The sequence below is a fragment of the Elaeis guineensis genome, chromosome 13, assembly GCF_000442705.2.
Source record: "Elaeis guineensis isolate ETL-2024a chromosome 13, EG11, whole genome shotgun sequence".
Classification (NCBI taxonomy): Eukaryota; Viridiplantae; Streptophyta; class Magnoliopsida; order Arecales; family Arecaceae; genus Elaeis; species Elaeis guineensis.
The window spans coordinates 69,744,132-69,755,858 of record NC_026005.2 but is presented as its reverse complement, the minus strand read 5'-3'; the positions used below and the strand labels follow the sequence as shown (position 1 = coordinate 69,755,858).

The 11,727-nt window shown below is 36.8% G+C and overlaps 1 protein-coding gene across 3 annotated transcripts; it reads left to right on the top strand.

Annotated features, from left to right (window-relative positions):
• Positions 1-547: 547 nt before the first annotated feature.
• On the top strand, positions 548-6,154 carry LOC105056124 (eukaryotic translation initiation factor 5A). Of its 3 annotated transcripts, none has more exons than XM_010938198.4 (6): positions 548-703; positions 890-1,037; positions 2,244-2,366; positions 2,437-2,493; positions 2,602-2,676; positions 5,875-6,154. In XM_010938198.4, exons 2-6 carry the CDS (start codon positions 915-917, stop codon positions 5,974-5,976), a joined length of 480 nt encoding a protein of 159 aa, XP_010936500.1. In that variant the 5' UTR covers positions 548-703; positions 890-914; the 3' UTR covers positions 5,977-6,154. The 3 variants fall into 3 exon arrangements, with proteins under 3 accessions (XP_010936500.1, XP_010936501.1, XP_029123689.1); XM_010938199.4 differs by having other exon boundaries at positions 589-703; positions 895-1,037; XM_029267856.2 differs by lacking the exon at positions 548-703 and adding an exon at positions 762-785.
• Positions 6,155-11,727: the final 5,573 nt, after the last annotated feature.

Here is an 11,727-nt window from a genome sequence, read left to right as displayed (position 1 = left end):
TATATAATATAACATAAGCCTTGCCACTGTAGTAGCCATCACTTTTTGCAAATAGAAGATGGTGAAGAATATCACAACATATATACGGGCCTTGCCGCTGTAGTAGCCATCACTTTTTGCAAATAGAAGAAGGTGAAGAATATCACAACATATATATACGGGCCTTGCCGCTGTAGTAGCCATCACTTTTTGCAAATAGAAGAAGGTGAAGAATATCACAACATATATACGGTTTATCGTAAAATGGAAAGTTTAGGTTCAGTTTTACAATGCAGTAGCAAATTTTCTGTACATCAATGATAACATATTCCATGAAACTTCTCGGGCTGCCCGTACGGTGGCATAGTAGATTATAGTCCCGTTTCTCAGAGTTTTTGAATGGTATAACGACGTTTGGTAAAATATCTTCGCTTGAAACTTTATTGGTCCAAAAAGTCGGTCCCACTGATTCAACGGACGCCCGGGCTCCACCACCCGATGCGTACTTCCAAATGCGACGAGATGCCCACCAAGATCCAACCGTCCATGTGTCCTCCCCGAACTAATGGTGGAAGACGGCCGGACGCGACGCGACATTAAGGCCGAGTTAATCGAAACCCTAGGATTCGGCGGAATCCGAACCTCCTCCATTTTAAGGCCCCGGATATTTAAAGCCGTTCCGGCGCCCCGTCGCCATTACGCTCGCCGTCATCGGCCCATCTCGGTAACCAAACCCTTCCCTTCATCCTCATTCTTCTCTCCTCTCTCTCCTTTCTTCGCCCCTCCTTCGATTTATGGATCTTGTGGTATCAGCTAGTTTTTTTCTCGATCAATCGATACTGGTTTCTTGGTGTTTCTCGATGATTTCTTTATTCCATCTTTTTTTTTTTTGGGATCTTCATCTTTGTAGCGCAGTAGATTTTGATATCGGAGCCATGTCGGACGAGGAGCACCACTTCGAGTCCAAGGCCGATGCGGGGGCGTCGAAGACTTTTCCACAGCAGGCTGGAGCTATCCGCAAGAACGGGTATATAGTGATCAAGGGGAGGCCCTGTAAGGTTCGTGCGGATTCGTTGCGAACTTTTCCATTTTTGCGATCTTTGTTCATTTTTCTTTCATTTCAGTAGTCTGGCAGGGATTCTGATTGTTTTGATGGTTTGTGAAGTGAATTTCCGCTGAACTTTCTTTCATTTCTGTGATTTTTTTGGATCTGATTGACAGTTGTACTATAATCTTCGCGTGCTTTCTCTCCGTGAGATGAGTTCTCTAGTTTTCTTGTGGATTAATGCTTGGCTGGATTTATGACAAGGTTTTTTCGTGAGGTTTGTCATTGATGTTTAGGGGTTACAGTGGCTCTATGCTGTTGCAGTATTTGTGGGTTCTATTTTTCCTTACATCCAGCTGTAGCTATTGATGCCCATGCTGATTGTATTCTGAATTATGTACTTGCTATGCATATTTTGTGAGGTGTATATTTGTATATTTGTGGAGAACACTGTAATATGTAGTGTGGAATTAAAAAGCAATTTCATGTTTTCGGAAAGTCAGAGAAGTGGCTTCCTTTTGATGAGGAGATTTCGGATATGTTATCTTGATTAATTATTTAGGTGCTTTGATAATCTTGCTTCGAATGTTTTGTCTTCTTCACTGTCTGACTTTCTTTAGCGGCATTTTTTTTTCAAAACAAAAAAAATTCTGTTGACTATAAGTATGCTGCATTTTGATTTGTGCTTATCAGTTTTTTGAACGAACTAGTAGAGTTCTAATTGACCTTTTCATGAAAAGAAAATCTTGATAAATATTAATATTATAATGCTGTATTTTGTGGATTTTTATTAATTTCATTTTGCACGAATTACTATGAGAGCATCTTCATATGGTACTTCTGTTTGAGACTCAGTAATAGGCATCATAAGCACTCTCTTGTATATTAGTCAATCTTGGCTATCTATATAGGGACTACTGAGCTTCAAAAACGCATTTATCTCTTACCCAATCCCGTTTTGTGATTGCTCTACACCCCCACCTTCCTTTGCACATGGTGTTTATTATGTTTAGATGTTACTGGGTTATACGGTGGAATATTGATCAGTTCAAAAAATTTCTCTTGGATTACTATGTTGGTGAATGATATAGGGATGGAAGGCGAATATACATGGTTTGGGTTTTCTTTTGTTATTTCTTTTGTCCCCATTATCTAAAGCATTTTCCCTCTTTCTTTCTATCCATATTATGGATTTAATTGCTCATGTTTGCTGCAATAGGTTGTGGAGGTCTCAACGTCTAAGACTGGGAAGCATGGCCATGCCAAATGTCACTTTGTTGGCATAGACGTCTTCAATGGAAAGAAACTGGAAGATATTGTGCCCTCGTCTCACAATTGTGACGTAAGCAAATCATTTAACTAACATGACCTTTCATTTAAGGTTTCCATATTGATTTCCCTTTTGTTTGCAGGTTCCTCATGTTACTCGAACTGACTATCAGCTTATTGATATATCTGAGGATGGATTTGTATGTTCTGATCTGCTTGACTATATAGTGGCTTGATAATCCAATACATTTATGTTGCAGTGTCTTGATACTCCAATATATTCATGTTTGGTTGTTTACCCTTGTTAGGTGAGTCTGCTGACTGAAAATGGTAACACCAAGGATGATTTGAGGCTCCCAACTGATGAGACCCTTCTCACGCAGGTTAGTTTTATTCATTCATTTTCATGCTTGTTTCATGCCGCAAGGTGTTGCCAAGCAAGTCCCTAAGTCATATTGATGAATTCTTCAAGACTTTTCCTATGATTCTCTTTAATTGCTATCTTGTGTAACTACATTGCAATAGATTTTTGTAATTGCTGGGGTGGACTTGCTATTAGTGGAATCTTTGTGCATGTTTTTGTTGGATTAGTTTTTCACTTTTTTGTTTTATCACTTGGTGAAAAATATAATAATTGGTTGGTCTTTTGTGCATCAAAATGAGAACATTATCTGCTTTTTCTTTTTTCTTTTTTTTTTTTTTGCTATTTTTTGCATTATTATTGCAGTTGTGCTCTGATGACTACCCTTGCCTGCATGAGATTGTAGACTTTAAATCCTACATCTTCATTTTACTTTCATAACTAGATTCAACTGCAAGCAGTTGCAGTATTTATTGTGGATAGGGAGGACTAATAGATCTCCTCTTGTTTAAACGATACAACTAATTTTTATATTCATACACCTGGACTATATGGATTACTACAGGAGTTTACACCCAAATGTGCTTGCAAATTGAATTTCTCAGTATATTTTGGCAAAAAAAAATGAGTCTGCTAATAGCATCTGAATTTTTTTATTTATATGAAAAGATTCGAAGTAATCGTAGCTTCTAAAAACAAATATTTTAGCTAATGACAAAAGTTATTCTTTTTGTTAGTAAACTGAAGGTTTCTTCAATTCTTTGTACACCTTGCTGTGCTTGGTGCAAACACTGTGACATTTATATTTGAGAGCAACTGTTAAGTTAATTCTCAAAGGATCTTACAGAAGATACAAAGTTTACTATTTTCTTCTAAAGAGAGACAGATCTGCATATGAGCCAAGCAGGCTTACACCGTGGCAAAAGATCTTGGTCAAAACCATGAAAACATTCATTTGGATAATAATGAAGTGGAAATATTTTGTTTGAATTTACATCCATTAGAGGTATTAGCTCGTTTTGACTAACTTCGTGATGGATTTATTTAGATGTGATAATTCCCTTGATGTGCAAATCAGTGGTTTATAGTATGTCTATTTTAGAAAAAAATCATTAATTGTAGGTAGAAAATTCCAGCATTACTGGAAATGTGATAAAAGGGCAAGGTTTTCTAGGTACTCGAGTCAATTTGATAAGGTTAGAAGTTGCTTAGGGTCAACTAGAACAAAGAAAAATGATTTATTTTTTTTAAGCTGGATTTAGTGTGCCTTCCAAAGCGATGCTGCCTACTAGCTGCCTAGACCATCTTCCAGAATTATTGATTGTTTGAATGTTTTTTTCTCTCATTTCATTTGTATACTTTCATTTTTATTTTCTAAGGTTTGAAATTGGATAAAATAAATAATTTAACCATCCTTAGATTTCTCGGAATTGCGTCAGTTCTAACTAATCCCGTTGAGATTTCTGAGAACTTTTATGAACTTTGTGAGGTATCATATTCTGATGCAAATATTTTTCTTTCATTTATTTTCTGTCTATGTGAGTGTGCATGCATGATAATGGTGAAAGTACATGATGAGTGCATGGTTTACATGGAGATTTTGTTTGATTAGATTCAAGGGAAGTGTTGCCATTCATTTTTTTTATATTTGTTCTTTTAAACAAAATCGAGTTAGGAAGTTAGATCATATAGCAGTGAAGATGCTGCTGCTCGTCCAATCTTATTAGCTTCTTGTTATGCTCAATTTTCATGATATGATGTTTATGATGAAAGAAACATACTCATTCCACTTGTATGGCATTGTGTTATCAGAATGAAGATCCAGAATCATAAATTTCCATATAAATGAAGAAATGATTGACCTCTTATTATTGACATGAGCCAAAAATGTTTGCTAGCACCAAAGCTAGAGTCTTTGGGAGACTTGATGTTTATGGACTCTTTTTTATGGGCTGATGCTAATTGGTCGTCAATTACTTTCATTTAGGATATAATTGATCATTGTCATGCAAAGCATCATCATAAGGTCTGCTCGATCACATTTAACTAACCTTTGACTTTGGTTATGGCGAAGTATCAAAATAAGCTTTATCATTAGCATGCGTGCAACAACTTATCATTATTGCAGATTATCCAGGTGGAAACTTATTTTACTTGTTTCCTTATTTGACTTGATGCTTCTATGTCCCATATAAAGTGGTTCATGTTTGAGGGATCAATTTCAGCAATTCAAAATGGCTGAGTCAAGGTCTAACAGCTATAGTTTCTAGTCTTGTTAAAAGTCAAATGAGGTTTTGTAATCTTCATCATATTATACTTTTTTGGTGTTTTTGCATTTTTTGTATTTATTATTTGTATTTAGTTTTAAGTATGTTTTATTTGAATTATTTATGTACTTTACATCTATGTTAGTTGTATCAGAAGTTTAGGTTCACCAGGTTTCTCCGTTGACAGGAATGCATGTCTGTGGTGAACAACTTAATTCGACAAAAATTGGTGTTTCAAACTTGGTCATGTAAAAGCAACCTTTTCGCTAAACAAAGTAAAATGACTTCAAAATTAGCAAATCAAATATGTATACTTTCCATCGATATTGTTTGCTTTTAATTGATCATGATAATGTATGTCCATAGGAGCAGCAATTTTCTTGTACATCCACTTGCCTTTGTGAGTTATAATTCTGTGGTTAGTGTTCAACAAAATTAGAAAATCTCATCCAAATCATTACTCAGATCCCCCCAACCAAACTGCTCCTCCTGAAACTTATACTCCTCCTCAATGCATCCAATACTCCCAGTCTGTGTGCATCACATGGACCCAGCCCGTCAACCCACATGCTGCAGCTTCTCTTCTCTCTCTCAACACTTTGCCCATCAATGCTTACTGGATTGGTAGGTGTTTGTAAAGTGGAAGAAGACATGCACTGATTTAACACTACCTCTGAGTCTAATCAGGGTTTGCTGCCTGATGGAGCTTGAGCCCTGCTGTCATATTGATCTTGGTATCCTTGTAGTCTTGGCTGAAGAGAAACGAATCATTAACAATGTTTCTTCAGAATCTAATGTTTCTTAGAGGCTGCTTCTTTGTGTTCTACCATCGCTTGCCTTTTTTTCTTTGAGCATTGAGGGTGGCATTCCCTTTTGTGTCTTTATTTTGAATATAAAGCAATCTGGCATTTGTATTTTTCCAATTGTAACCTTTACATCTTTATGAAATACAGATTAAAGATGGGTTTGCAGAAGGGAAGGATCTGGTGGTGACCGTGATGTCTGCAATGGGTGAGGAACAGATTTGTTCCTTGAAGGATATTGGCCCGAAATAGATGTTCGGCTATCTCAGTTATTGTTGTTTTTTTATCAATAGATTCTGTAAGAGCATTGTGGAGCCATTTGAGACTTTGAGAAAATTTATAATAGCTAAGAACTGAGGGCAGTGAGTGATAATTGGGATATTAGCCCAACCTTTAAAACTTGGATTTTAAATTCAAATTATATTCATTATTTCTCTGCTGTTATAAATGTTTGCTTCATGCTGTTGTTAGTTTGTGTTGACAATTGCTGTTTAGCCAAGGTTATCTTGTTGGTGCTTGTGTTGATTTTCCAACTCATTTGCATTTTGATTATCCTCTTGCAATTATTATAATAATTCTCACCATATCAGTATCTTGTTGACTTTGCTGCTTTGTATTTTCTTTTACTTCTGGTCGTCCCCAAACTTGACCTAAGGCAATGTCAAGGTGGGTTGGCCAAATGAAATTCCTGTTTTTATAGAATATTTTTAAGTGTCCTTCCAACCATCAACTTATTTATTTCTGGACGGATGCTTTTAGCAATTTTGTGCATCATTCCATTGTCCCTGCTGCCATGGTTGTTCTAGATGGATGAGTATTTGGATGTTATTTTGTATAGTATTTTTTGTGTAACTACAAGGATGAGCGTTCTATGATGTTAAACGCAATTGTGTAATTAGAATTTTTGAATCTTATGGCTCTTGGTTTTAATTTAGCACTGAAATGGGTCATTAACATTCCAAAATCCAATGATTCTTGGATTTTCTTCAGCCCCCAGAGAATCCTTGACGAACCTTGTGTGTTGAGATTAATGCGAGTGGCAGTCCTGCTCTAGCAAAGAGTCGCAGAAGTTTAAACTTTTTGTTGATATGGTTTCTTATTCATGGCCAAAAGAAATGGATGGTTGTAGATTGAGTCGGGAGTTTTTGGATCAGAACTTTCAAAATTTCACCTCCTGGAGTTTTATTGACGGGATGCAAAATAAGTTCCCCTGTATAATTTCCCTGTTGATTATTATCTGATTTAGGTTGAAATATGGACGAGCTTGGTGTTAAAGAGCATGCGGACAAGCTATGGAGGGTCTCCGCACATGTTTTTAAATAAATTAGTTTATAATCTTATGTGATGCATGAATTTTTTTAATTATTTTTTAAAATTTAATTACAAATATACCTCTAGATTCAATTTATTTTTCAAACTATGGCAGTTTAGGTGAGGTGGCATAGATGCGGCGAAATCGCATGTTTAATGTGCTGTTTCAAATGAAATAAATAAAAAATAAAATTTTAATTTTAATTTTAAATTTTACAAATAAATAAATAAAAAATAAAATTTAATTTTAATTTTAAATTTTAAATTTAAATTTAATTAAAAATTGTAATTGTATGTTCAACATGACATGGAATTGCTTTTAAGATGCAGTTTTATTTTTTTTTTTCATTTTGAAACATCATAATTTTTTTTTATTTTCGAATTCATACTGGATCAGAGAGGGAGGCCATCGGTCGGCTGGGGTAGTCATCGGGCGATGGGTATGGCATGCAATGTCGAGGGGGCGCATCGGGTGTAGGCGTAGCGGTTAGGAGATGGCGGAGGGAGTTATGAGAGGTGGGGGGCGGCTTTTGGGTTCGCAGGGACGAACGCTGAGGCTCGGGTGAGGGGAGGAGGTGGTGGTCGCATAGAGCCAGGGATGGATGGCGGCGGGATGGGGCCGTGATGGGTGTCTCACGAGGGGAGAGGGAGGTGACCATGGCAGACGACGGATGGTGAAGATGGCAGCATGGCCCATGACGATCGGCATAGAGAATGATGGTTGGGCGGGGCCACAGGTAGCATGCCGGAGGGGGGTGGGTGCGAGTCAGCTGGGGGCTTGGGGTGTAGGTGTGCGATGGTGATGGGGGGTGTCGAGGGGGGGGGGCACTTTTGTGTTTGCATGGATGGACGCCTTGGCCCGGGGGGAGGAGAGTGGGGGTGGTGGTCATGCAGAGCCGGAGGTGGACGGTGGGTGCTAGCGGATGCGATGGGTGGGGCCGCGATGGGTGTGACATGGATGGTAGCGGTAGAGGGGTGGAACGGGCATGGACTCACGACGGACTGTGGTAGGGTGGGGTCGTGGGTGGTGCATCGGAGGGGGGTGGGTGGGGTCGGTCACCTACAGAGAAAGGTGGAGGATCGGTCGGGTTTGGGGGGGGATGGGAGGAAGGGGAGTAACGAGAAAAGAAAATGAAGAAAACGAAGAAAGAAAAAGAGAAAAAAAGATAAATAATAAAATATTTTTATTTTATTAATAATAAAAAATATTATTGATAACTAATAAAATATTTTTATTTTATTAATAATAAAAATATTATTTGATTAATAATAAAATATTATTATTTTAGTAAAATATAATTAAATATTATTATTATATAAATTTTTAAAATAATATATTTTTTATTATTATATACATTTTTATTTTAATGATAAATATATTTATTACTTTTTAATGAAATATATTTATTGGTTTTCAGTGTAAATATATTTTAAAATAACTTTATTAATCAGATATAATAACAATAATAATTTATTATTAATCAAATAATAATATTTAATTACTAATCAAATAATATTTTTTATTATTAACCAAATAATATTTTTTATTATTAACCAAATAATATTTTTTATTATTAATAAAATAAAAATATTTTATTATTTATCTTTTTTTTTATTTCTCCCTTCCCTTCTTCCCCCCCCCCCGACCGACCTGCACCTACCCGCCTCCGATGCGCCACCCGCAGCCCCACCCGCAACCATCCTCCATGCCATTCATCGTGGGCCTCACCACCGTCTTCCGTGCTGTCTGTCATGGTCGCCTCCCTCTCTCCTTGTGAGGCACCCACCATAGCCCCACCTGACTGTCGTCCGCGCCACACCCATCATTTCCGCCGCACCCATCATTTGCCCTCGGCTTCATGCGACCACCCCGCTCCCTCTCCTTGGGCCCTGGTGTCCGTCCGTGCAAACACAAAAGCCACCCCCCCACCCCTTGAAACCCCCTCCGTCCTCCCCAGCCACTGCGCCCACACCCGATGCAGCCCCCCCGATATCGCATGCCACCGCCCCTACCACCCGACCACCACCCTGGCCGACCGGCAGCCTCCCTCTCCTCCCTCCTCGATTCGGTACGAAGCCGAAAATGAAAAAAATATAGCAGCATTCTAAAATGATAAAAAAAAAGAAACCACATCTTAAAGATACGATTTCATCTTGAAATACTAAAACTATATGTTTAACATATGGTTTGAATTTTAAATTAAAATTAAAATTAAATTTAATTTTTTATCTATCTCATTGGAAATCGTATGTTGAAAATGCGGTTTCAAACAGAAATCACATTTTCAACGTGCAGTTTCGCCACGTCCATACCACCTCATCCAAACTGCCGTAGTTTGAAAAATGAGTTGGATCTGAGGTATATTTATAATTAATTTTAAAAAATAATAAAAAAATTTTCGTGATGCATGGATGTCAAAATCAATTTTTTTTATCGATCAAACCAATATTTCCTCAATTGTATCATCACATATATTATTAAATATTTACACTACAATAATATAAATTTTAAAATTTAAAAAATAAAATTTATTTTTTTAAAAAATATGATAATTATAATAATATTTTGGATTGAAATGCAAGATTTATATTAAATATATTTTTTTAGCTATTGAAAAAAGTCATCCATCGAAGTTTTTTTTTTTTAATATATATTTTGAACCTATCTAATTGATAACGTTATCTGCTAAATCATCTGATATAAATCTTACAATTATTGCACGGTTCATATCTAATATGGATTGCGTCGACCTCATCAAATGATGTACAAGACTAAAATTAAAAAAATATTTCTAAGAAGGAAGGAAAGCTTTTTATTTAAGACGAAGATAACTTTGCTGTCCCTTCCGTCCAGGACCTGCCTGCTGATTTTCTCCGCCGTCACACCGGCAAAGAGCTCACCGGCGCCTTCCATTTGCCAACTCATAATTGGATTTTGATATCGATTCGCCTCTGTTCCATTTTCACTGGCTGTTTACTCTAAATTACAAGGATCGCGTCCCTGTTGCTCAGACCTCCAACCCTCGTCCATTCCCCATATCCTTCTCTAAAGAGCACCCAAACCGCGGCTCTTCTCTCATTTTCTTTTCTCCTGTCTCCCTCTATAGTTCATATGAAAACCTATATCGAGTTGTTAAAATTGTCATTTTGGAGCACATAATGCACAGGTAAATGACTTCGAAAGTACATTATATTTTCGGTTGTAGGTATTTTGAATGCTGTAACCATTATAAACTGAATGGATTATCATTTTGGAACAACCGTGGTTCATTTCTCACAGTGGACATTGCGGCCTCAATAGACTAGCCTACCTTTTATCAAGATGCCAAGATGAATGCGAAACAAGGACCAGATGAAGTATTGATAGAGAGTCAGAGACGGGTGTCAGAGTTTGTGGAAGGCCGCAGGAGGAACTAAAACAACCGATATTTCAGTTTTGAGATCGAACTAGACAAGGAGTTTTGTTGACTCAGGATGTGGCCCTTCACATACGGTGAGAATGGATGGTCCGTGAGGATGATATATAGTGTTAAAAACTTCTCGATCACTGTCATGTCCCGAACCCAATATCCGAATCGAATACGTGATGACGCATACTCCTTAGAGCAAGCCCTAAAAATATGCAAGGCCAAATTAAATATTAAACCTTAACTCCATAACAATTAATTTCAACAATAATTATAAAACTTGCATAATTATAAATGAATTTCTTCAATTCTCTGATCAGGTACTATGAACTCTATCTATCCATCTGCTCACTTATAAATCCAAGCCATAGCCAATCATAAATATCCTATAACTCTGAGAAGAAAAAAAAGATGAAGGGGTATGAGTTTTACAGCCCAGTAAGAATTTCCATATCACACCAATATAATAATATAATCTAAAATAAGGATAAATAATTAAACATAAAATTTATATTCAATATCCAGAATAATGCAAACATCTATAATTTATCTTCCTTGTCAAAAGAGATGCATCATCATATGTTAATGGGTGAAATACTTTTGTTCAACAATTATTTCATATCTTGTCTTTCCTTTCTCTTTTATTATCACATAATCTTTAACCTTTTTCTTTCTGGCTCTGGACTAACCAAGTCTATACCTCAGTCATATCCGAATCAATTTTTACTTAAAAGCCTTTCAAGGCTGTCCCAGGATGAGTTCCTGGCCGGCTATCCCATGTACGAAAGTCCGTGAGAGGCTGTCCAGGCATAAGCTTCTGGCGGACTGTTTAGGCATGAGCTACTGGTCGCTGATCCACCTATAAGCTAGTAGGGGCTGTCCTAGGCATAAGCTCCTGACGGACTATCCCAACATAAGCTCCTGACGGCTGTTCCATATGATAAGGCTAGTCCATACCATATCTCTCTTTTTCATTTAATCATTATGTGTTGATTTCATCAAATCAATTCCAACTTATATTATGATCAATTTAGATATATCATATCCATATATCATGCCATCAATCTCTGATACATATATATTGACATAATATACTCATGCTCAAAATCAAATAATAGTATCTCAGATATAATAAATTATCGATCTCAAATCCAATGATGCAAAACCAATAATGCAAGACCCACAGTAAAATAGCATATATATAATGGTGATCATGTACAGAATTCTTACCTTTATCGATGACTGATCTAAATACAAAAATTGATGAGTTCTCAATCTATGTATC

Excerpts from the sequence above, each read along its gene's own strand:
- LOC105056124 (XM_010938198.4), top strand. The coding sequence starts at position 915 with ATGTCGGACGAGGAGCACCACTTCGAGTCCAAGGCCGATGCGGGGGCG. Across the intron at positions 2,367-2,436 it reads CCTCGTCTCACAATTGTGAC|GTTCCTCATGTTACTCGAAC; the intron begins GTAAGCAAATCA and ends TTTTGTTTGCAG. Across the intron at positions 2,494-2,601 it reads ATATATCTGAGGATGGATTT|GTGAGTCTGCTGACTGAAAA; the intron begins GTATGTTCTGAT and ends TACCCTTGTTAG.